Consider the following 25,277-nt stretch of genomic DNA (forward strand, 5'->3'; position numbering starts at 1 on the left):
GTTTTACATAGCAAATTCAGGCTAACAGACATTCTCTTTGCAAACTAATTCTCTCCATTCCCATCTTGGCCATAGTCAATATTCTGGTATCTCATCATTTTCAGCAGTTGCCATCTATTTTTTCAATTATTTGGAGAGCAGCAGAATTTGTGTTTCATAAATAATATAGACACTTATCAATCTCATTCAATTTATTACCACAGTCAACATTGTATTTTAGGTCTTGCAGTATCCTCTAGACTCCAAGCCCCAGGGGGTTAAGCTCACAGTATTTTTGTTCATGACTATATCCACATCCCCAAGCACAGTGCCTGGCACAAGGGAGCAGTTAATAAAATATATGCCCTTTAAAAAAAAAAGGAGGAGGAAGAATTTGCTTATGCCTTTGAGTTTCATCTGTTCTAGAAATTTTATAATAGTAATTAAAAAATACTGCTGGTAAGAGCTAATATTTACTAAGTACCTGCTGTAGTCTATGACTGCAGTTCACTGTATTATCTCATTTAATCCTTGCAACAACCTTATGAACTAAATACCACTTTCATCTCCATTTAAGAAAATAAGGTTCCAAGAGGTTAGGAACTTATTCTAGGTCACCAAGCCAGTATGTGACCCAACCACGCTAAGTCTGACAATCTGTAAAATCTGTTCTCCTAACTAAATCCAATCCCCACCCCCAACCCCCAACCTGTGGATGGCCGTGCATGGCGTTGGGATTCCCTCTGGAGCCTACAGTATATTTCTCCTCCAACTGCTTCGTGATCGGCACTTCAAAATTGGAAGGTGTCCTCCAAGTCTTCCACTGAGTCTTCTTTTCTTCACCTTTGACATCCCTGGGTCCCCAGTGATTCCTCACAAGGCATGGCTTACAGACCTCTCATCTTTTTCTAGGGTAGATTGGCCCCCAAGTTCTTATTTTAAGATCCTTCCAACCCCCTTTCCTCAACAGTGAGCTCTTGCAATATCTGTGAACTTTCCATCCAGAACTGACCACAGCAAATAGGCATAGGGACTATGCATGGAACATCCTAACTGGGAGGGATACATCATCAACTGACTGTCCTGACAGATCTGTATGATTTGCAGGAGCTGTGTGTGTGTGTGCACGCACACGTACGTATGTATGTACGTGTAAAGGAAGAAAGATGTTAAAGGAAGAGAAAGCAGAACCTGTTTTCTGGTAGCTATCTTAAAGCAAGGCTTTCCTTGATTGGGGAGGTTTAGGGAGCCTGCAATCGCAGTCTCTGTTCATCCTTAAAGACCAAAAACATTTGCTAGATAAGCGAAAACAAGCACATTTCCAGACCGGTAAACCTCCAGGTACAATGAAGTGAGATCTGTTTTCTCTCCTTGCCTGGAGGCCAAAACACTTTCCATTCCCTGAAATGAAGGAGTTTACTGGAGTAAATTTTGAGATATCTCCTCTCCCAGAAAGCAGTCCTCTGATGACAATTCCTTGAGAAGTTCTTTCTACCTGAGTTATTAGGATAGACCAGCAGCTCTTATGGGGTGCTTGGGTGGCTCAGTCAGTTAAGCATCCGACTTCGGCTCAGGTCACGATCTCATGGCTTGTGGGTTCGAGCCCTGCATCGGGCTCTGTGCTGACACCTCAGAGGCTGAAGCCTGCTTTGGATTCTGTGTCTCCCTCTCTCTGCCCCTCCCCTGCTCATGCTCTGTCTGTCTTTCTCTCCCTCTCAAAAAGAAATAAATGTTAAAAAAAAAAAAAATGGAATTTGGAATAGACCAGCAGCTCTTAGATTATTTTGTGCCATGGACTCTTTGGCAGTTTGATGAAGCCTATGGGCCCCTTCTGAGAATTGTGTTTATAAATGAATAACCTAATTACATAGGAATTCAAAAGAAAGCAAATATATTAAAACAGTTATAAAAATATTTTTAATTGTGATATAATAACAATGTGCTTCTATATTAGTGTTTTAAATATTAATATCTGTGTCTAATAACTATCATAATTTGGAAGTAGCAAAAAGCACAAGAAACATTTCAAGATCTCTGCAACTATCTACTAGTATAGAAAAAATACCTGATTGCTTTGGTGACAAAATCACAGGTACTATTCGTTTGTCACTTACATTCATAATTAAAAGAAATGCTTATGTTTAGTCAGAGGTTACTAACAATAAAGATGTAATCTTTTCTTAGCAAAGTTCATAGACTCCCACCCTGAGTTGAACGGACCCCAGGATAAGAATGCCCACTTAGGGACTTGGAACTTTAGAATCTTGGTGGGAAAGAGCACAGAAAGGGCCAAGTCATTTTACAGGTGAGCAAACTTGCTTCTGAGGTTTGAGAAGATATTCAGTTTGTCATGTACCTGGTCGATTCCAGTACTGAGTATTTTATCGTTTACTTACTGAGAAGCCAGTGGGAGAGGTAAGAGTGAAACTTTGGGCACAGGTATCTGCTTGGCACATGTTTTGAATTTCATCATTTGTAAGCTATATGTGGATTAGAGGGGGAGAAATGATCCTTCAATGAAGCTCACCCCTGGGCCCCTGGCTAGAGCTTGCATGTTGCCAAGGCCCCTGGCCCATACACACAAGTCTAGAAAAAGCTCTCTCACCCTCCCCTGAAAGGACATTCCCCAAGCATTCAGAGAGGCACACTTTTTACTTTCAGCCGATAATGAGAATGCCAAGGTGGGGAAACTTCATCTAAAGTTCAGTCAATTCTTTGGAAGAAAGTAACCCACTCCTTAAGAGAAGATTCGCACTGACATCTTGACTTATAGTCCCACCCACCCTTGCAGCCGTGCAGGCTCAGTCCAACAGGCATCCAGCAGATGTCACTGGTTACCACCTCCCCAGCCTGACACTGCCTCTCACTGCATATCTTCTCCAGCCTTATAACCCAGCTAGGACACTCGAGCCCCAAAGGGACAGAAAAATCAGACTGTCTCTACCTGTCTCCCCACGGAAGACAGTAGGATATCTGAAGATCTGAAAATCTTTTCTATCATTTCAGATCTAGAGGGTACCACAGAGATGATCTATGAAGGGCACCAATGGTAATTTCAGTAGGACAATTCTTGGTGCAGAAGCGTTTGAGTCCTGTACCCTAAATGCTGAAAGCACACCTCACGTCTCTGTGAAAGTCACAAGTAGCTCCTCACATTTCCAAACATCCCCTAAGGGAAGTCATAGGACCCCTGGTTGTGGTTGAGAACCATTGGAAGAAAATAAGGCACGGAGAGGTTAGTTAATGAGTTCCGCAAGACATAGGGATAGCCAGTGTATTGATTTACTTATAACCCCACTTATTTCCCGAAATGATTTGAATATGTTGAACAACCCAGTGTTTATGTGGCCATAAGTCTTCTTATCTCCATTTTACCCACGAGGGAATTGCCCAGGATCACACAGCTAGAAAGCACAGGAGATCAGAACTCAAGTGCTGAGCACGAGATCCACCATGTTATTCCCTCTGCTGCTCAGTGACGCGGCCGAGCACTGGGCAGTTGTTGGTACCACATGTTGGGCCCTGGTGCTGCCCTGACACTCTGAGTCTGAAAAATGCTATTGTCCCACCAGGTGCTGCAAGGAGCAGCCACGTGTTTCTATGCTTTCATTGGCTTTGACATCATTGCCACCACTGGAGAGGAAGCCAAGAATCCCAACACGTCCATCCCTTATGCCATCACCGCCTCTTTGGTCATCTGCCTGACAGCCTATGTATCTGTAAGTACTACATCCTTTTGGGACCATCTTGATGGCCTTTTCATATTTGACCTTAAAAAGTAGCTCTGGGACTGGGTCACCCTCTGTCAGGAAATGATCCCTTCCTTGTGTCGTCTCGGCGTTTGTATGCATGCGTCCATGCACCCTATATCCCCACCCACCAATGACAAGAGGAAAATTAGCACTCCGAACTGGAGACGGGGGCAGTCTTGACCTCTGAGTTTCCATCCCTGCTCCTCCGCACACACAGGCTCTGGGTGTCCACTACTGCCCAGGGGACGGTGTACAGGGAGTGGGCTGCTGTCCAAGGAGCTCAGATCATAGGCTGGCAGTAACGGGTGGGTGTGCAAGCAGAGGCATTGTGGACCTCTGTGCACCCTCCTCAATGCTCTTCTGTCTTCTGGGATCTTCCCGGCAGCGGGAGGCGACGCTCCTCCAGAGTGGGGAGAGAGGACACCACCCTCCCAGAGACACTCTTCCCCTTAAATCTCAGGGGAAACGCCATTTCTTTCTGCTGTTGCTCCCTCTTTTTATACCGGCCCAAGCTCATTTTTCAAGTTTTCCTGCCAAGGGGAATCCTTAGAAGGAAGCCTGCAGCTTCTTGTCATCTCAGGATCAGATGCTCCTCAAACTTGTGATGTGTCATTCCCCAGTTCCCATCCCAGAATTTCTATCACAGAAATAGCTCACTTGCAGCCAACGTCCTCCTCGGCCCCTGGCAATGGAGAGAACCAGCCAACAAGTCAATAGGTGTGTGGTCACAAAAATGCCCCAGGCCCTGAGGGTCCCACTCACTTCACTTACCACCAATAGGAAAGATCCACGGCTGTTACGTGCACCCCTGCTGCAAAACATAGGAAAAGCAGCTCCTCCCCAAAAAACAAACAAAACAGAAACAGCTTTAGCAACTACTTAAGGAAGCCAGACCAGCGGCTGGCTCGATCATTAGGGCAAGCTGCAAAATAAGATTGTCCTGGGCACCAAAGGAAAACACAAGAGCAGCCATGGATGTGGTTTATAGGAATTCACTTGTCCCTGGCAATTGTTTTATGGGTCAATTATCCCCTCCCCTTGAGCACACACAGGCAAGTGGCTTCATCTTAACCATACTCTGATGATCCCTGCAGACAGGGTTCAGGCCATGAGGGTGGTGTGGGGCAGAGTTTCTCAGGGCAGAGATGCTCTGCTTTGCATTTCCCCTCTTATTCCTCTCTCATATACCCCCCACCCTCCTCCAGGGGTCAACCCCTGCTGCACACATAATAAAGTTGGTCATCACAATTCCTTTCTTAGAAGAGCGCCTTATAGACTACAGACTACCTCTATGCATCTGCCCACTTTTTGCCCATCCGGATCTAACATGAGCAGCCGACTCAACACAAACTGCTGTAGGAATCAATCCCACTGTCTCCCAGACCACCCCATGTTGCAAGTAGTGAAGTTGCTGGGAAACATCCTCTTCTAAAACACACGGCCCGGGGGCACCTGGGTGGCGCAGTCGGTTAAGCATCCGACTTCAGCCAGGTCACGATCTCGCGGTCCGGGAGTTCGAGCCCCACGTCGGGCTCTGGGCTGATGGCTCAGAGCCTGGAGCCTGTTTCAGATTCTGTGTCTCCCTCTCTCTCTGCCCCTCCCCCGTTCATGCTCTGTCTCTCTCTGTCCCAAAAATAAATAAACGTTGAAAAAAAAAATTTTTTTTTAAATAAATAAATAAAACACACGGCCCTTAACCAGGCCTCAGGGGCTGTTTGGTCTTGCACCGGTCCGCAGGCTGCCATTCCACCATCAGGAGAAGAGCCAAATTGCTGGGCTGTGGTGGTCCATCCTGCTGTCCTCCCTAGCAGCCCATGGCTTCACTGGAGGATGTTGGCTCCCGAGGAATATGCAAAGAAGTGATCTGGAAATGCACCACCCTCTCCTGTTCAGGCTAGACCTCCCTTCTCGATGCCTTTTTGAAGCATTGGCCCTGCAGGCCAGGGGGAGCCTGGACCTATAACTGGTGGTTTCATTGCCTGGGGCCATGGAGGGAGGGTTGTTATGGCCGATTTATGACATAAAGGAAGATGGGTCTTGGGAGCCAAGTGATTCCTGGCTAAGCAAAGCCACAGTAGTCTTACAACCCCAGAGTAGGACCGGGTTCCATCCTGATGCCTTCATTTGTGGGCTGCCTGGCTCCTGGCACTGAGCTACAGAGAGGAAATGGAAATACAGGCCTCATATGAGTCCCCCCTGTTAACTGGCTATGGACCTCTGATCACTTATCTTTGGAGTTTTTATCTCTGATTTTCAGAGTGAACAGGAGAATACATTTAAGACCATATAGGATCCTGAAAGTATAAAGGAAATGAGAGTCCTGCCCATGTGGGCAGGGTGCTCACGGCCACTGCCAGGTCCTGGCTCCAGCACCTTTGGCTCCAGTTCCTTCCATGTGATGGTATCTGCCCTTCATTGAACTGTCAGTGTAGTTCTGCTGTTGTGGGGCTTAGATACCTGCATACTTATTCCTCAGATATGAAAGCCTGAGAGAGATATTGAGGACCATCTTGTCAAGTCCACTAAATTCTAATGTGAGGAGAAAATACTGAGACCAAGAGGTCCAGATGCAAAATGACTGGTCTAAATTAAGGGCACATGCGAAGAAGTGACAAATCCAAAGTCCAGGCCTCTTCGCTCTCCTATGGGACATCCATCCATGCTGTCAGTCCTCTCCACCTCCAGCCATGTTTTCTCTTGTTTCAACAGGTGAGCATAATCTTAACTCTGATGGTGCCATTCTATGCCATCGACACGGAATCCCCACTCATGGAGATGTTTGTGGCTCATGGGTTCTATGCTGCAAAATTCGTAGTAGCCATCGGGTCAGTTGCAGGACTGACAGTCAGTTTGCTGGGCTCTCTCTTCCCAATGCCAAGGGTCATTTATGCCATGGCTGGTGATGGGCTCCTTTTCAGGTAAGGACTATGCTTTATGAAATTAATTCTGCTCTGCCATGCCTGTCCAGGGAGAATGTCACCCACTGTCAGCCTGACTATAATTTTGATGTGTGTGTATGTCACATAGACGATGGAATTTGTCATATATCCTAATCAAGAGGTTGAGCGAAAAGAACGTAAGCCCCATAACAGCCCCTCAGTTTGACTCTGGGTCTCCCAATCTAGCACAAACTGGTATACTCCCCCTAACTGCCCCTCCCCTCTTGTTTGACACTGTGTGTTGCTTTGTGAAGATTGTGGGTATCAAACTGCTGCACTGAGTGACTTCCAGAAGGAAGGACCCCTCCCAGGGACATCTTAGGCCTGCCCTCACATTGAGGTGAGGTACTGACCATCTCTTCACAGCCCCTCTGAAGGTGAAAACATTAAAAGCTACCATCACAGGGAGTATAAGACCATGTGAACAGAACGTGATAACAGTAGCAACAATAACTACCATTCATTGAACATTTGTGTACCCTGGGTGCTTTGTATACAGATCCCATGTAGTTGTCACAATAACCCTGTTTTGCAGACAAATATAGTAGATGAGTATACTTAGAAAGGCGAAAACACTTACCCCAATCCTCCAGCTGCTGAGGGGAGTCCAGGATTTGAATCCATGACTGTCTGACTCCAAAGACAGGATTTTCAAGCACTCCAATATATTGGCTTCCAGCCCCCTACATTGGCCATGAAGTGGTCAATCTGCCCCAAGGTTCCCAGTGCCCACTGTATGAGGGGCTTGCAGGGAAGGCATTCTTCAAGCATGGAGGTCAAGGAGCGCTCAGGGGTACGGGGGTGGGGATCCAGCTCAGGGACTTCGTCTCTGCCGCCAGCTGTCATCTTCTGCTCCATTTCCCCTGCATACCCCCTGAAGTCATCACCAGGTCAGAGCTGCCATGTTTGGGGAGCTGGACAGACCAAGAAGAGGCTGAGTGTGGCGGAGATGTTACAACTTCACACACCCGAAAGGTTTTTCTGCTGTCAAAGAGGAAAGATGCTGGAGCTCCAAAGGCAGCTGATAGTCAGTCATATGTGAAAGATGAAAATAAAAGAGAAATGGAAGAGGTGGGAGGAGGGCAGATTAGGAGGAGAGTGAGGAGGAGAGCAGGAACCTGCTTAAGGCCCACAGGAACTGCTAAAGAGGCACCTGTCATTCATTCACCTTTGTTGGTCTTCTCCAGTTGGTAAGTGGCTGGATTTGGGCTGCATTTATGAGCACATGTTCTGAGTTATTGCGCTATTTTGCCAACTAAACTTCTGCACTTTTGTTGTACAGCAATGCTTCTCAAGCTTTGGTATAAATCAGAATCCTCTGGAGGTTTTTTAAAGCATAGTTTGCTAAGCCCCATGCCCAGAGGTTCTGATGTAGGAGGTCTCTGGTGATACCTGAATATGTGCATTTCCAATAAGCTCCAAGGTGATACTGATGCTGCTGGTCCACGGACTGACCATATTTTAGGTAACACAGGTTTAGGGGACCCCAAGGAGGCGTATGAATGTTCCACATATCGCTCCTTCCCACCAAAGCTTGCACTTCGATTCAGATTTCTAACATGCTTCCTAAATTCAGTCGTCCCTTCACATCGCATAACGAATGCCTCAAAACCAAGGCATGAAAGTAAATTATTTTTAAATTGTATTCCAGAAACCAAATCCTGCAGTAGGAATAACTGTATTCAAAGCAGTGACTCCAGAAGTACATTGGAGGAGCAGGACCAGGTGGACGTAAGCCCTGTTAGAGTCAGTCACCATCTGTAGCTCACTGTTAACCCTCTGCTTGCCCGTCCCTCCAGGTTCCTGGCTCATGTGAGCACCTACACAGAGACACCAGTGGTGGCCTGCATTGTATCGGGGTTCCTAGCAGCTCTCCTCTCGTTATTAGTCAGCCTGAAAGACCTAATAGAGATGATGTCCATCGGCACACTCCTTGCCTACACCTTGGTCTCCGTCTGCGTCTTGCTCCTCCGATACCAACCAGAGAGTGACATTGATGGTTTTGTCAAGTTCTTGTCCCAGGAGCACACAAAGAAGAAGGAGGGCATCCTGGCGGACTGTGAGAAGGAAGTTTGTTCCCCTGTGAGTGAAGGGGAAGAGTTTTCCGGCCCAGCCACCAACACATGCGGGGCCAAGAACCTACCATCCCTGGGAGACAACGAGATGCTCATAGGCAAGTCGGACAAGTCCACCTACAATGTGAACCATCCCAACTACGGCACTGTGGACATGACCACAGGCATCGAAGCCGACGAATCTGAAAACATTTATCTCATCAAGTTAAAGAAGCTGATCGGGCCCCGCTACTACACCATGAGGATCCGGCTGGGCCTTCCAGGCAAAATGGACCGGCCCACAGCAGCTACAGGGCACACGGTGACCATCTGCGTGCTCCTGCTCTTCATCCTCATGTTCATCTTCTGCTCCTTCCTCATCTTTGGTTCCGACCACATCTCAGAGCGGAGCTGGTGGGCCATCCTGTTGGTCGTTCTGATGGTGCTGCTGATCGGCGCCCTGGTGTTCGTGATCCTGCAGCAACCAGAGAACCCCAAAAAGCTACCCTACATGGCTCCCTGCCTCCCCTTCGTGCCTGCCTTTGCCATGCTGGTGAACATTTATCTCATGCTAAAGCTCTCCACCATCACATGGATCCGGTTTGCAGTCTGGTGCTTTGTGGGTAAGCAATTTCCTTTGACGCCTGGAGAATTCCCTCTCAAGGCCTTAAACAGGCCTATCCCAAAATTACCTCCTAGCTGGACTAGGCATCTCCGTTGCAAGAGAAGTCTGGCTTGTTCTACGCACCCTTGCTCTCTGCATTAGAGCCAATAAAGCCAGTTGTGCCCCTTCTGCCTATTATGGTCTTGGCCGTTGGTTCTGAAGAATGATGCTAATCAATCCATCACTTCATTGAATACTATTACCGGACATTCTTTTTATGGATAATTAATTCCATAAAAAGTCATTAATTAAAAATATAAATAAATTTTATAGAAATATAAACAGTCATTCAGTAAAATGAATCCACATAATAAAGGGACATAAATAACACAGTAAAAATTAGAGTGAAAAAGGTTGACTGGAATTCTATTTTAGAAACTAAAAATTATGAAACTGAAAGTTACGGAAGAATTACTTATCTTATATTTATTTGACAAAGTTAAATTAAAATACCAATCATGCCCTAATATTTTAAACGAGCAAAGTATGAATTAAGTGTAGATTTTGGCATAATTTTTCTGACTAGATTATACCATTTACCATCCCTCACTTCATATTGACTTCTATAAGATATTCAAGAGTTTTTCGTTTTCTCTCAAGATTCTTTCATCATCCTTCGATATTCTAGTCATTCTCTTGGAAAGCACACATCACGCCATCAATCTTAACTGATTTTCTCTTTGTCTGTTGACAACTGATACAGTTCTGCCAGGACTTCAACTGTCCACAACTTTGGGCGTAAATCAGAGGTTCTCTCTCTAAATTCACTTTTTATTGCCTTCATAAAGCCCTGCCCCTGTCCCAAGATTTTTCATTTTCCTTTGTGATTGATTTATATTACATTCACATCACACGTTTATTATATCCAACAAGTACTGATGTTCATGAAATGGTTGGAGATCAGTGCTCTTGGTAACTTGAGAGGGATGTTTAAGTGAAAACTGATTTTAAAGTTCCTTAGTCACTGCCTTTATTTCCCTATACAAATTGATAGCCCTGAGGTCCCATCCACTCCTTGATATAGGAATACGGGTGTTTAGCACTATGTCCTCTGTGCCTGGCACACAGCATGTGCTTAATAAATATTTCTCTATGACTACTCTTCCGATGAGAAAAAAAGAATAGCTGGAAAGGAACTTGAGGAGGTGGAATTTGAACCGTTAGCCTAGGGATGCTTGGGTGTCTCGGTTGGTTGAGAATCCAACTCTTGATTTCGACTCAGGTCATGATCCCCAGGCCATAAGATCAAGCCCCACATTGGGCTCTACACTGAGCATGGAGCCTGCTTAAAATTCTCTCTTTTTCCCTCTGCCCCTCTCCCCTCCTCGTGCTCTCTCTTTCTCTCTCTCTCTCAAATTATAAATAAACAAACAAACAAACAAAACAAACAGAAACTGTAAGCCTATAAGATAAGATCTGCACAGAAGGAAGTGGGGCAAAAACAGTACCCAAAGGAAAGGGTCCAGACCTTCCGGTAGATTCTTCACCTCTCAAGGCCATCCTGTGTCTTCTTAGAAGCATCCCGTCCCAATTTTCACAACTCTAGGTTTCATCCTTTGTTAGACTTTAGGGGGAGTTCTTGAGAGAACTCCACTAACCCCTCAAAGTTTAAACTACTTACATGATTTATTCACAATCTCTCTTCTCCATTTAAACATTTTTCCACTGAAACCTGTAGCCAACCAATGGAAAGATTCTACTTTGGGTAGAAGTGACTGAGGAGGGTAGAAATATTCCAGTCACATATTTGTCAAATGACTGAAGGCTTAGACACGAAGACACGTGCATTTGTTCATTCATTCCTAGAGTATTAAAGCTGGAAGGGACCTTCAATATCTAGCACAATGTTCCCCATGGTTTTGGTGACCATTCTATCAGTAATATTTGGGCTGATTTTAGGGAGCATATGAATGGCCTTTTTTTGAATTTTTAAAAGTATTATATAGGTATTATACATTTGCACACGTACGAGAAAAAATACACCTACTCACATGAATCTGGTGATTATTTTTAAATTTAAGAAGTGAGTCCAATTAAAGAAAAAGCATTACTACTGGTACAGGTGCCATGATTCGTAGTAATAATTAACACTTAATGTAGCCCTTATCACATACCAACTATTACTTAAGGACTTTCCTCACATTAACTTATGTATTCCTCACAGCAATCTTCATTTTACAGATGAGGAAGTGGAAGCACTTGACCGAGGTCACATAGCTAGAATTTAGGGGAGCCAAAATTAGAAGTCAGGTAGTATGGGTCCAGGGATCATGACCATGGCCACGATACAAAATATGTGGCATATAAATAACCAAAGTTTGAGGGGTGCTTGGGTGGCTCAGTCAGTCAAGTGTCCCACTTCAGCTCAGGTCATGATCTCACAGTTCATGGGTTCGAGCCCCACCTAGGACTCTGTGCTGACAGCTTGGAGCCTGGAGCCTGCTTTGGAGTCTGTGTCTCCCTCTCTCTTTGCCCCTCCCTTGCTCATGCTCTGTGTCTCTCTCTAAAAAATAAATAAGCATTACAAAACAACAACAACAACAAAGTGTGAGAAACACTGAAATCATCTACCCTTCCCCACCGCTCCCTCTCTCAATGCCACAGATGACTAACCTGAACCTCCAAAAGGTTAAACAACATACTCAAGGTCAACAGGAATAACTGGAGATTATTCACAGAGCTATTATTAAAAACTCAGTATCTCCACGCCCAGATCTGCAGCCCGTACCTCCCTGCCAGGGTGCCTCTGAGCATCTTCCTTATTGGATCAGGATGTTTGATACGTAGTTTCTGCGGATTAATACCTAACATCAGGGCTGGCTCCATGGACGCATAGGAACCCACATTTGGCCTAATGCTCTGCTGCTGCTTTCTTGAATTCTTAACAACCTTTTTTTTCTTAACAACTTTTTAACAAGGGGCTCTATGGTTTCATTTCACACTGAGGCCCGTAAATTACGTCACCAGTTCTGCACTAAATCTATGGTTTCTGGAGCACCAGAGGCACTCTGCAAACATGGTAAGGTGGCAGGGACCCTTGCCTTTGGAGTCAAACAGCCCAGGTTCAAATCACAGTTCTGCCACCTCTGTGTCTTGTGACCTTGGGAAGTTCACTTAGCTCCTTTGGGTCTCAGTTTACCCATCTGTAAATATGCAGATTAATTCTACTCGTCTTCTTCTGGTTGCTGTTTGGGGCTTAAATAAGAAAATATTGCAGAAAGTAATAAGAATTATTTCTTCCCTGCCTTTCTCTTTAAAATCTAAAATGATTCATTGTCGCCCAGACTAGCTATCACATGCCAAAGTACAGCATGAACCTGTTCTGACTCAGGCTGCCCTCCCAGTTATCAGGCAGAAGAAAACTCCCAGAGAGCCTTTTGTAATCTTGCTGATAGTATAAACTTCAAACTCGCTCCAGAAATTGATACTCCATGACATGGGAGGGTGCCACTACGCAGCCTGGAGTTGGCCAGGCAGAGGACACAGGAGCTCACAGCTCGCATCCAGCTGTTGGCTACTAACTGCTTTAGCATCGTGGTCTTTGAGAAATGGTCCCTGAATAATTTCTGCCTAGAACAAACATTCTCAGTCCTGACTACACATCAGAATCACCCGAGCTGCTCCTGAAATATTCTATATCCAGGATCTCAGAGATTTTCTGATTTAATTGGTCTGGTGCAGCCAAGTACTGGGTATTTTTTTTTTTTTTTTTTTTTTTTTGAAGATCCCCAGGGAATTTTAATGTGCGGGCAGGTTTACAATGATCTAGAACAGTGGTTCTCCAAGTGTGGTCCCAGACCAGGAGCATCACACACGGAACAGGTTAAAAGTGAGATTTTAAACCCCATCCCAGACCTGCCAAGTCAAAATCTCTGAGAGCAATTTAGGTTTTAACAAACCCTACACATTGTTCTGATGCATGCTCAAATGTGACAAGGACTGGTCTAGAGAGAAGAATAAGAAGATATTAGCAAGCAAGGCAAATGATTTAATTACAAAAACTCCCTGTTTTTCGGGGCACCTGGGTGGCTCAGTCGGTTAAGCATCCGACTTCAGCTCAGGTCATGATCTCATGGTCTATGAGTTCGAGCCCCGTGTCGGGCTCTGGGCTGATGGCTCAGAGCCTGGAGCCTGCTTCCGATTCTGTGTCTCCCTCTCTCTCTGCCCCTCCCCCACTCATGCTCTGTCTCTCTCTGTCCCCAAAATAAATAAACATTAAAAAAAAATTAAAAAAAAACTCCCTGTTTTTCAAAAACAAATTTTTGCACATGTAAAATATATCCATCGAACAACCCCAAATTGGCTTATACAATTTTCAGTGATCTCATAGAATAATTATCCCATCTCTAAACTTCTGAGTCTCCAAGATGTCAGATTTCTATTTTGTTATTCATAGTATAACTTTCCTGGGGAGAACAGTAGAGATATTTTTAAACGGAGCTTCTTATGAAACATTAGCTACTTTTTAAAAACGAGATTTACATGGTTAGGCTGAGTCATAACTCGATCATCTTCTCAGGCATATCTTTTTAACCAGCCTTCTCTAGATGAATCTTAATCAGAGCATTTTTCTAACAATGTTTTGCTAAGCTCTGAACCTTCGGATGAGCACGACTCACTGAATAAAATAAGGCCCAAGTCCCAGCAAGATTACTCAGCACTTGTTTCTTTTCCTTCAGACAAGAGAAGGAACACGCACAGCAAATGTTTGATAATCCCCAGCAAAATGAGCACAGATCAGACTTCCTGTTCCTTTTCTCTCAGCTGAAGCGGTTTTGTAAAAGAACTCCTCGAAGTGTTGGGCAGAGTCTCAGGGAGCCCGAAACTAGCAGTTACCACTGATGACACTATACGGCAGTACTTTCCAGGTCTACTGTTCCCTGTGGGACCTGAGTATAAAATAATCATCGGGTGAACCAGCTCGTGGGCCCCCTCACCCTGAGGGCTGCCAAGTTCTCACCTGGAATTTTTTCAGCCCCTCAGAGAAAAACCAAATTCTCATCTATAGATTTAGAGAACAGACACTAATCTGGCAATGAGCTTCGTAAATCCTGTACTAAAACATGGTTTCCAAAAGGAAAACACAACTGTGGTCTTTACCTGCAGTATCATTTGAAAACCCTGTTGGAAATTGACTCAAAGCAGCCATTGTCGTGTAGGGAAGAGGAGGAGAAGAGGGGGGCCTTGAATGGGGAGCAGAGAGGACACCAAGATAAATCAATTCCTGAGGATATGTCCCATAAATAAGCTTGAAATTCTCCTCGTAGGCAGAGGAGAAAACAATTGGCAACTTCGACAAATAAATCATGCTCAAAAGGGGCAAAATAAAACTCATGAAGGCCAGGGCGAGGATGGCAAGAGGAGAAGCGCAATTCCAAGAAGGAGGCGGGGGGGGGGGGGGGGTCCCGCTACAGTCCAGGCTGCCTGCTGGCAGAGGGACTATGCCGGGCAGGGCTATGCATGGAGAAAAGGGCCGGGTGATACCATGGCTCTGCACCCAGCAGCAGCCACAATATCAGCTGTCCTTTGAGACAAAAGAAGGAAGGGAGAGATGGCCATGGCAGAGACGAATGGCCCCGGAGCAGGTGTGAACAGGGCCCCTGGAACACACTTAGAGCCATGAAAGAGTGGCCACTGGGCATCTTTCCCTCAGCATTGTATTTGTAAGACTCACCCGTGTCGTTGCTTGTGGTTTTCGTTCGTTCACTCTCCTTACCCGGCTGACATTCCACTGTGATAATAATATGCCACAGTGCACTTATCCATTCTAGTGCCTGCGGACATTTAACTTGCTCCTAGTCTGGGGCTATTACAGATAGAGCTGCTGTGAACATTCTTGTACATGTTTTTGGTGGACACATGAACATATCTCCCTTGGGTTTCTGCTGAGTTAGAAGTGGCATTACTGGCTTGCATTACTGGATTTTTTAAAATATTCTTTAAAAAGATTGCATTCTGTTTCATGGCCATTATACCCCTCAAATAAAATAAGTCCCCAGTTCCATTTTGCAGATGGGAAACTGAGGCATAAAGTCATGTGACTTTGTATTTGATCAGTAGCAGGGCCAGGAAGAGAATTTCTATACCCCCCCCAACCCCCCATTCCATCCAAGCCTGCTCTTCCTGGCCACACCATCTTAAACCTTACTATTATTATAATCAATGGGCTTGCGGTGGTATTTTTTTTTTTTTTTTTGAGAGAGAGAGAGAGAGAGAGAGAGCTGGAGAGGGGCAGAGGAAGAGGGAGAGACAGAATCTTAAGCAGACTCCATGCCCAGCACAGTGCCTGATGCGGGGCTCGATCTTACGATTGTGAGATCACGACCTAAGCCAAAATCAGGAGTCAGATGCTTAACCAGCTGAGCCACCCAGGCGTCCCTCTGGTGGTATTTTAAAAACTAACCAGCAAAGCAGGAGTTGGTAGGGATGGCAGTGGGTGGGGAGGACACCTTCTCATTACCATTTAGTTTTCATTTCTGCCTTGGCAAATGTCTGTTTTGGGAAGTCGATCCCAGAGTAGTAAAAATAAAAAAGCCTCTGGGCATAACAAAGTGCCTCAGTTATCTGCCGCGGGCAGGGCTTCCTGCTGGAAAGTGCACCCCAGGAAGAGGTAGCTCCACCCAGCCTGAGGTCAGGTGGCCCACCTCATCTGGCCCTGAGCCCTGTTGCTGCCTACAGAGGACAGGAAGCCCCCAGGGGACTCTAGAGATCCAACATCTGCTCCTCAGCCAGACTTTGGGCCCGTGAGGTTAGAAATCTGCTGCTGCTGTCTATCTCCAGGTCACCCAGTCTCTTTTCAGACTTGAGGTTTTGTTCTAGGTTTTCCCCATATGATCCAGAGACACCCCCCTCCTCCTACTCCTCTCACTTGTAGGTTTGGCGTCATTTGCTTGGTTTGCACAAATGGAGCAACACAAGTAGAGTAAGTTGTTGTTTGTCCCAGCATGTGAAGGCAGGCTTGGCATTTCTAAACCTTCCCTGGAGGTGCCCGGGTGGGATGGGCACAGCCATCAGTTTAGACTCAACAGATGAAAGTTCCAGTGCCTTTTCAATCACTGACTTATTAACCAGTTCTTAACCTCTCTGGGATGATAGACGAGGAAGTACTTTTCTACAAAGGGCTTTATGATCACAAAGTATTCTACTACATAAAAAAAGCCCACTAAATTGCTGAAGGAGTGGTTCCTCATCTTGTCTAGCGTGAACCTCTCCTGGGCACATTCTCCACCAGGGAATTTCTGTCTGAAAGAAAAGCCAATGCCTCCTTTTGAATGAATATTTCCCTTCGCTGCAAACAGCCTTTTGCGGGACTCATGGCCATTACCTTTGACCGGGGCTGGCATTCAGCCCATGTGCCCGGTACAACCATGTCTGTTTTTTAAAATACTGAAACCCTTCTGTGCCTGCTGCTAACTTGTTGCTGCCCTGAGCTTCTCCTCTCCTTAAAAGAATAACTCCAGCCCACCAGGGGGGCTTCCAAGACCCTACGGCAACAGAAGAGCTAACCCCCCTCTGATTTTTAACGTCACCCCTGCCTTTCATTTATCACAGATATAAGACGTGTAACTACAAAGCAATGGATCTAAGTTTTTAAGACACGGCAGGATTAAATATGCAAATATCAATTAGCCGTCTCATTCTTAAGGGTTCATTCCAAATGACTTCTGGCTTAGGCCAAAAGGGAATCCTCTCTCAAAAAATAAACTTTGCCATCTGTAACGGTTTGCAAAAGAATATGATGCCAGCCCCAGTGACGACTTGAATAACAGTGCCCCAAAACTCTATCAAGCAGCGATAGCATCATTGGAGTAAGTCTATAGCCTCATACGGTAAAGAGTATTTCCCCCACATGCACAATAATTCAGGGAAATTTTAATACTTCTGCATATCAGATAATCTTAGGGAATTATTATTAGTTTTTAGATGTGATAATGATAGTAAGTTAAGTATTTATAAGAAGTCTATTTTAGGGGCACCTGGGTGGTTCAGTCAGTTGAGCATCCAACTCTTGATTTCGGCTCAGGTCGTGATCTCATGATCTCAATCTTGTGGGACCTAACCCTGCACTGGTCTCCATGCTGAGTGTGGAGCCTGCTTGGGATTCTGCCTCTCCCTCTCCCCTGCTTGCCCTCTCTCTTTCAAAACAAACAAATGAACATTTAAAAAAGAATGCTGTTTTAAATATACGTACTTATTTATTTACAGGTGAAGCATAGGATGGAAGGGATTTGTTTCAAAATAACCTGAGAAGGGAGCGGTGGGTGGATGTCAGGAGCAAACTAGTGATGACTATATGGGGTTCTTTATACTATTCTCTCCACTTTGATATATGTTTGAAATTCTTCAAACTAAAAAGTTAAGCAAGCTTGATTGCAATCAGTCTATAGCCCTGGCAGGTGAGAGAAATAACAGAAGCACCCTGGATCAGGACACGGAGAGACCGTGAAGGATTCACAGTCCAACCACTAACCATGTTCCTGTGGAAAATCTCTTATTTTGTCCCGTGCCCAACTTTCCTGTCTGTGCGACACACGTAATTACAACCTTCCCACTCCCGGCCACACACACACACACACACACTCACACTCACACACACTCCTGAACAGGCGAGGAGGGATCTGAACAGGATAACATATGTATAACATTTTGAGCTTCTTGGGGGAAAGGCGCAACATAACGAATGTATCATTAGGACCTCAGCACCCGGAGGTGTTGTGCGAAGTTCAGTTTAGATGATTCAGAATTCCCAGAATCCCCACAGATTTTTCAGAAACTACCTCATGCTTAGTTTTGTAAGCCAGCTGAAGAAAGGAGCAGAAACAAAACACCCTGCTTCTACACAGGAGGCTTTTAGCAGCTCTGTTTACTCCTCCGACACAAAGCCTTTGTTTATGTGTGACAGATGGTAGTACATGCTTCTCTCCTCTCTCTCTCTCTCTCTCTCTCTCTCTCTCTACCTCCCTTCTACCCTCCCTTCCTCACTTCATTTGTTCCTGTTTCTTTGTCCCCCTACATTTTTCCTTTTATTCAATCCTCAGTGCTTCACATCATTTTTCTTTTTTTATTATTATTTTTTTTAGAGAGAGAGAGAGAGAGAGAGAGAGTTCACACAAGGGGGGAAGGGGCAGAGAGAGAGGGAGAGAGAGAATCCCAAGCAGGCTCCATGCTCAGTGCAAATCCTGACACAGGGCTCAATCCCATGACCTTGGGATCATGACCTGAGTCGAAATAAAGAGTCAGGCGCTCAACCTACTGAGCCACCCAGGCGCCCCACACAACACTTTTCTTGAATTTACTCAAGAGCCAGCAAGAAGGATGAAGGCAGACAGAACACCAGACCTTTGCCCAGGTTGACCATTTATTCCATCAGGCTGCATGCACAAGTCACTTCTCGGTTCAGAGCACTCATATTTGAAATATATTTTAGAAGACAGAATAATGCACCTTTGAAATTGTAGAGCAAACATTAAAAGGCCCATAAATATTTACATGGCGGATTTCCATAGGTTGCTTTCTCAAAGTAATCATAGTCAATGCATTCATGCACACACACACACACGTCCCTTCAGACTCAGCCATTCCCAAACAACAAATGTAGACATAACCTCTTTTTTTTTATTTTTTAATTTTTATTTATTTTTGAGAGAGAGAGAGAGAGAGAGCAGGGGAAAAACAGAGAGAGAGGGAGATACACAATCCGAAGCAGGCTCCAGGCTCTGGCTGTCAGCACAGAGCCTGACGCAGGGCTCGAACTCACGAACCGTGAGATCGTGACCTGAGCTGAAGTCGGACGCCCAACCGACTGAGCCACCCAGGTGCCCCTTTTTGTTATTTTAGACATAACATCTCACTGAATATGTACTGTGATATGCATAGTCTATACACCAGCCTGCGGAGGAGAGGTGTGAAGGACTGAGTATGCAAGAACCTTCTCTCTCTCTATCCATATAGAATGCTGGTTCTGCCCTCAGCCTGTTTCTTTTTCTGTAAAGTGAAGGTATTGCTTTCATTCACAGCCTCTTTCCCAGCTGTATATATCTAGGATTCTATGAGGCTCTTAGAGAATTTCCATAAATTCTGATGGGGGCATGGGAAGGTCTGTCGGCATACATGTCAAACCAGTGCTTGAATGATGAGCCACGTAATGGCACAGCAGAGAACTTAGGGGCAAAGGGAAAAGGGGGGAAAATGGTATTAAGTTCAGCAGGGAAATAATTTGCTTATAAATAGGGTCTGAGAAGGGGATCAGAGATGGAAAAAATTGATATAGTAGATACCAAGCAGGAATAGGAGGCAAGATTTGACACCTGCCTTGATGTCTAAGACAAAAAATAACAAAAAAGCAAAATTGGGCCAAAAAAAAATAAAAAAAGGTGTGTGCCTGTTGATCCCACCTAGTCTCCTGAAATTTACTCTCAGATCTCAAACATGCTTCCAAAACAGGCATTCTTCAAGCCGCAGCATACTGACCATTTTAGAGGAGGTCTGGATGCCTTGTGCTACACAAGGATGATAACTATCCCCCGTGGCCACCCTCCGCCCCCAGACAAGAAAGAGTAAAGATCCGTGCTCAGAAAAATGAAGTTGCTATTTGAGAATAGCTACATCTGCAAATGATTAACTCCAGGATTTATTACCAATTAGGACTATAAATCTCTGCTTACTTTGGCTCCTGGAAAGTTGATTTCACTGGGGGATGGGGGAAGGGGTGAAGAGAAAGTCATTTGAGACAGGGAGGGAGAAATCCAAGCTTAAAAAGACACACTTCAAATTCAAAAGGGAGAAGGATTTCTCAAGTACCAAAGAGGAAAGCACACTTGACCTTAAGGTTCTATGCAAACAGCTCTACAGATGCCTGCAGTGTTAGCAAAGTCAAAGGTGCTAATGCCACTCAGAAGAAGGTGTCTGGGGTCTGGAAGGGGGTTGCATAACAGAATGCCATCCAGTGGCCAAGCCATAATGTGTCCAGAGTCGGCAATGGAGTATGTGCCTCAGGAGGTTTATACTCCTGAGCTAAGGGATTCCCAGCCTTGGCTGACCATTGGACTCACCTGTGAAGCCTTAAAACATACCTATGCTTTGATCATATTACAGGCCAATTAAATCGGAATCTCCAGGGGTGGTGTTTGGGTATAAGGGCGGTTCAAAAACTCCCCAGGTGACCCTCCAGGTGAAGCCAGGGTTGAAAGCCACCGCCTATCTCATTCCATCCTCATGGCAACCCCAAGTTATAAGTGTCTATCTTATGGTTTTCTAAAAGGGAAAACTGAGGCACAAAAAGGCTAAGTAACTGGTCCAGGGTTACACAGCTAATAGTGATGGGAGGCAGGATTTGAACCCATGGCTCACAGTCTTAATCATCATGCCCTATGACCTCCCAGGGATACGGTTCTCACCCATTCCAGGCCCTGAGCCTTTATGAGCTTTTCAAGGTGGAAAACGGGGGTTCTCAAACTATTTTGTTATTTCAAAAAAATTATAATAGAAATGAAACATTAGCCCTTATTAATGCTACATATCAATTAGGAAGACACGTTTCTTTCCTTGGCTTGGAATGACATCAAAGTAAGGAGGTTGCACTGGAAAATTCATGCTCATCAGGAGTTCTCATTCTTTCGTTCAACAAATATTAAGCGCCAGTTTTCTGCAGAGTCTATAAAACAGAACCACCCTGTGCAGGTAACCACACAATAGATGTTCTCAGGGCCGTAACTGTGGCATGCTCCAGACACTCTGAGAGCCCACAGAAGAAAGTAAACAGCTCTGAGTGGCAGGAATATAATAATACTCCTTTGGTGAGTGAAAAATGTCGAGGTAAACCATAGGGCACTATATGCGCATTGCTCAGTGGTAAGATAAAAGAGGGAGTCCCCTGGTGGAGGCGTGGGATAATAAAATACTGTAAGAAGGCTGGGGACGCACTGTGGGTGATCCATAAATATTTAAGCCAGGGTGGAAAATTCAAAGTCCTGGTTGGCACTTCCATGAGTGTAGTGGGCTGGATGTCAACAGGGACGTGGGGACAGAGGCGACTAAAGAGCCCACATTCTGTCCGAAGAGGCAGCTGTTCTCACCTCCAGCTAAAACTGTCATATAGAAATGTGGGGACAGGGTTGTCGGACCTTCGGAGTTTTTTAGGGAAAGCTGTGAATAAGGGTTGCTTAATGCAAGATATCCCACTTTGAGTCTTTTCCAGACACTGTGCAGACCAAAGAAAACACACCCACCCCCAGCCCTGCTTTCACCATTTGAGTGATCTCCCCGCTAGTCCCATGGATCCCCAAGCAACTGCTTATTCACCTGTGCCTTTCCCTCCCGGCAGGTATGCTCATTTATTTTGGGTATGGCATCTGGAACAGCACCCTGGAAATCAGTGCTCGAGAAGAAGCCTTGCACCAAAGCACGTACCAGCGCTACGACGTGGATGACCCTTTCTCGGTGGAGGAGGGTTTCTCCTACGCCACCGAAGGCGAAAGCCAGGAGAACTGGGGCGGGCCCGCCGAGGACAAAGGCTTCTATTACCAACAGATGTCAGATGCTAAGGCAAACACCCGGACAAGTAGCAAAGCAAAGAGCAAAAGCAAACACAAACAGAACTCAGAGGCCCTGATTGCAAATGATGAGTTAGATTACTCTCCAGAGTAGGAGTAAACACACAAGAAACGTGTAGACACGATGGTGATTTCTTTTCAGTAACTTAACCTGTGGGCTAGAGGGTGAAAACATTTTTTGGCTCTCATTTCAAAACTCCAGCCTTCCCCCAGAGTCAGTCCCCAGTCATAGCCCTTCATTTGCTACTTTTGCTCTTCAGGATAGTTCTGTTGAAGGGTCTAACCTGGGTTTCGTCACCGATTCCCTTGTAAAAAAAAAAAAAAAAAAAACTAAACAGGAGGCTACAAGAAATTCTATCTTAGGTGCAACCATCAGAGCTGATGGCAGCAAATGTTTCCCAGGCCTTTGCTTTGCTGGTTGAATCCTTCTGCTTCTTACTGAGACCCCAGAAGCAAGGGGCTAACTTCTTGGGCCACACCGAGGCTGCAGCTCCTCCTGGAGATGTGCCAAAGCAGGCGGGTGGGGGCACAGGGCGGCTTTTCAGGCACCGGGATCACAAGGGCAAAGATCCTCTCAGCGCTGGTGGGCTGAGGACTGCTCCCCAGGGGGTGGGCAGGTGGGTGCTAGCACTTCCTCAGCCAGCAACACTTTGTCCTCAGATCTCACAAAAACGAATTCATGGGAGAAGACGCGTGCTTCTTTTTATTCCCCAAGGTTCTCAGTCTCCACTCCACACTAGAACTTCAGGAACCAGCAAAGGTTAGGGACTCTGAGACCATTTCCCCAGAGGTTTCAGATTTACCATAAAGCAGTCGCTCAGACCCCACAACATGGTGAGAAGCACCATCAAAGGCCTACTTACGTGCCCGGGAAAAAATTAAACAAGCATCTCTTGCAGCGAAGGCCAGAAGGGCATTGGCAGAAATTAACTCTCTGTCATACCTTTTCTTTTACCAGCCCCTAAGCTCCTGCTGATATAATGAAAGAGGGCAAAGTTGGAGCATGATTTCATGGCACTAATATGCCTTGAAGAAGTAGGCCGTTTGTTTTATAATCGGATAAAAATCTTTACAAGGAGAAGTGACCCAGCCACTGAGATCACGTTGCAAATTCTATTTCAGATTTCCAAAATTATACATTGTGCAGTTTGTTGAGATTTGCAACCACTTGATTGGTGGAATCTCCTCTGAAAACAAAGATGTGAAACCACAGCCACTTAGGTAATCACATTCCAAGAGATCACATTTCACTCCTGAACCTTATTCTTCTGGAGTAGCTCCCTTTTAGACATGTATTTTGTCTGTTACTTCCCAGAGCAGGATTCACTGAAGCCCAGAGAAACACCTACCCCGTAAGGTCTAAATTGGGCCATGAGAGGGGCTCCTAAAAGAATTTTCTCAGAAATAACCTAGGTGAGAGAACGTGCCGCAAGAAGAAAGCACATGACCTCTAATCTCTCCTCTTGGGTTCCAGGGATTCCCACGGCTGCACGGAGATGTGCACGCGAAAACATGAAGGCACGGTTTCAGTCGAGCTAAAATCTTTGTGGGAGTTTCCTGAAAGGGGGACAAAATAGCAAATTTCGTGCCCTCTCTCTCCCGGATCTAGCATTATGCCAGAAGTTTTCCAGAAAACATCGACTAATGTGAAGTGTAGTCTTTCTTAACTGTTGAGGTTCCTGCCATCTTGGCATGCTTTAGGATTCTGGAGAAGAGGCAAATTCCATTTTTTCACTCAGTGAACGCTGATTGAGAAAGCACCAAGGGCTAAGCGATGAGAAGGGAAAGAAGTGTAACATTGTGCCCTTGGGGTTCCCAGTTCAGGGAAGGCACAGCTCTGACGCCTGCCAAACGCAGACAAAACCACCAAGCCTGAGTCCTTGTGGATGGAGCACTGGGCTTAAAATTAAAGGTCAACTGAAACTAGTTTTTTAACACGCTTTTAAGTCAATTGCATATCACACTCATAGCCAATGTATGCCAATAAATTCAAGCAACTCCTATTTTCTAGATCTTCTTTTTCTGTATCAATTGTTCAGATTTCTGGTTCCCTGAGGTCATTCTGTCATTTTAACATGATGCATGGCAATGCCGTGTCTTCTCTCCCCTACACTTGACCATAAAGATACAGTAGCTGGTCTGTGAAATATAGTCGTGGAAATGAACCGTAAGCTAATTATCAGGAATGTTTTGTGAATACAAAGTTCCGAACTAGTTTTGAGATTCAACAAATCTGCCTAAATCAAATAATAACGTGCTAAGCCTGAGATATCCAGATAGATGGGATGGGGCTGTATTCATTAAAAATTTCCCAAAAGAAATATGAATGCAAAATAACAAAATCTTAACATGGGTGAAAGAGCTTCCTTTTACTATGAGGGTTGAGTGTTAAGGTTACAATAGTCTGGTGGCAGATGTACGAAATTTCTGTAGCATGAGGAGAGAGAACGCACGCTTCGGTAAACACCACTGGCATATAGATTTTGTGAAGATCCTATGAGCTGCTCTTTTTTCTGGAGCCATTTCTCCCAAATGGTATCTCCTTCTTTTCTTAATCCTGGCCTCTTCATTTCTCTAAAGTTAGTCATCTCCCTAGCAATCTTGGTTTTAAAAAAAAATAAGTCAAAAACCTTAGTATGATAGAAAAAGATTTCTTAAGGTAAGTTGACATGTTTTGTTCATGTTTCCCAGCCTCTGTGCAATGGTCCCAGATTTCAGAATGCAGTTTCAAATACCGTCAATTACTAGAATGATTCTATTAGTGTTTCCCTAACAATTTCCACAAGACCACTTTCTGGGATCATGTTAAAAGTGAGATCACCTTATAATTACTGAAGAAACTTAGCCCTCTTGAATGGAGTTCAAGGAAGACCTACATTTTATTGAATTCTTCTCTGCTGCAAAAGCTCTTCCAGGGAAGTTTCATTGTGTGAATTAGTAGTTTGGAACCAATTACTTGATTTTTTTTTTTTTTTTTTGTAATTGTATTCTATTTATCGGTCCTCTGCTTCATTTCAAAAGGATTTTGAGGTGGCCATTAAAATACATATAATACCGAAAAAAAAGTGAGGAGTTTGGATAAAGTAAAAATAGAGATAGAAAGGATAAGACAAATCTAGAAGTGTGTTTAGTGCACAAATGCAAAATCTTTATGTGCATTGCTAGATTTGCCAGTGAGGGGCAACTTGAAAAATAATGGAATTGTTAGTAATGACAAGAAGAAATACTTCTGCATGATAACAACAAATATTTCCCCATGAGGGTAGAGAATAGCATAGACTATTGAAACCCACATATAAGCTTCAGACTTAGATTTTGTCAGAAACACGTGCCTGGCA

General features: G+C 44.8%; 1 protein-coding gene across 1 annotated transcript in view; it reads left to right on the forward strand.

Moving 5' to 3' along the window:
- The window catches only part of SLC7A14 (solute carrier family 7 member 14), a 113,609-nt gene extending 88,614 nt beyond the window's left edge, over positions 1–24,995 (forward strand). The window contains exons 5-8 of the mRNA XM_045503000.1: positions 3,552–3,698; positions 6,441–6,649; positions 8,470–9,347; positions 21,711–24,995. Coding sequence (XP_045358956.1) covers positions 3,552–3,698; positions 6,441–6,649; positions 8,470–9,347; positions 21,711–22,033 — 1,557 coding nt within the window. The 3' untranslated portion in view covers positions 22,034–24,995. The remainder of the gene's footprint in view (positions 1–3,551; positions 3,699–6,440; positions 6,650–8,469; positions 9,348–21,710) is intronic.
- The last annotated feature ends 282 nt before the right edge of the window (positions 24,996–25,277 follow it).

Source organism: Leopardus geoffroyi, chromosome C2 (genome assembly GCF_018350155.1).
Source record: "Leopardus geoffroyi isolate Oge1 chromosome C2, O.geoffroyi_Oge1_pat1.0, whole genome shotgun sequence".
Taxonomy (NCBI): domain Eukaryota; kingdom Metazoa; phylum Chordata; class Mammalia; order Carnivora; family Felidae; genus Leopardus; species Leopardus geoffroyi.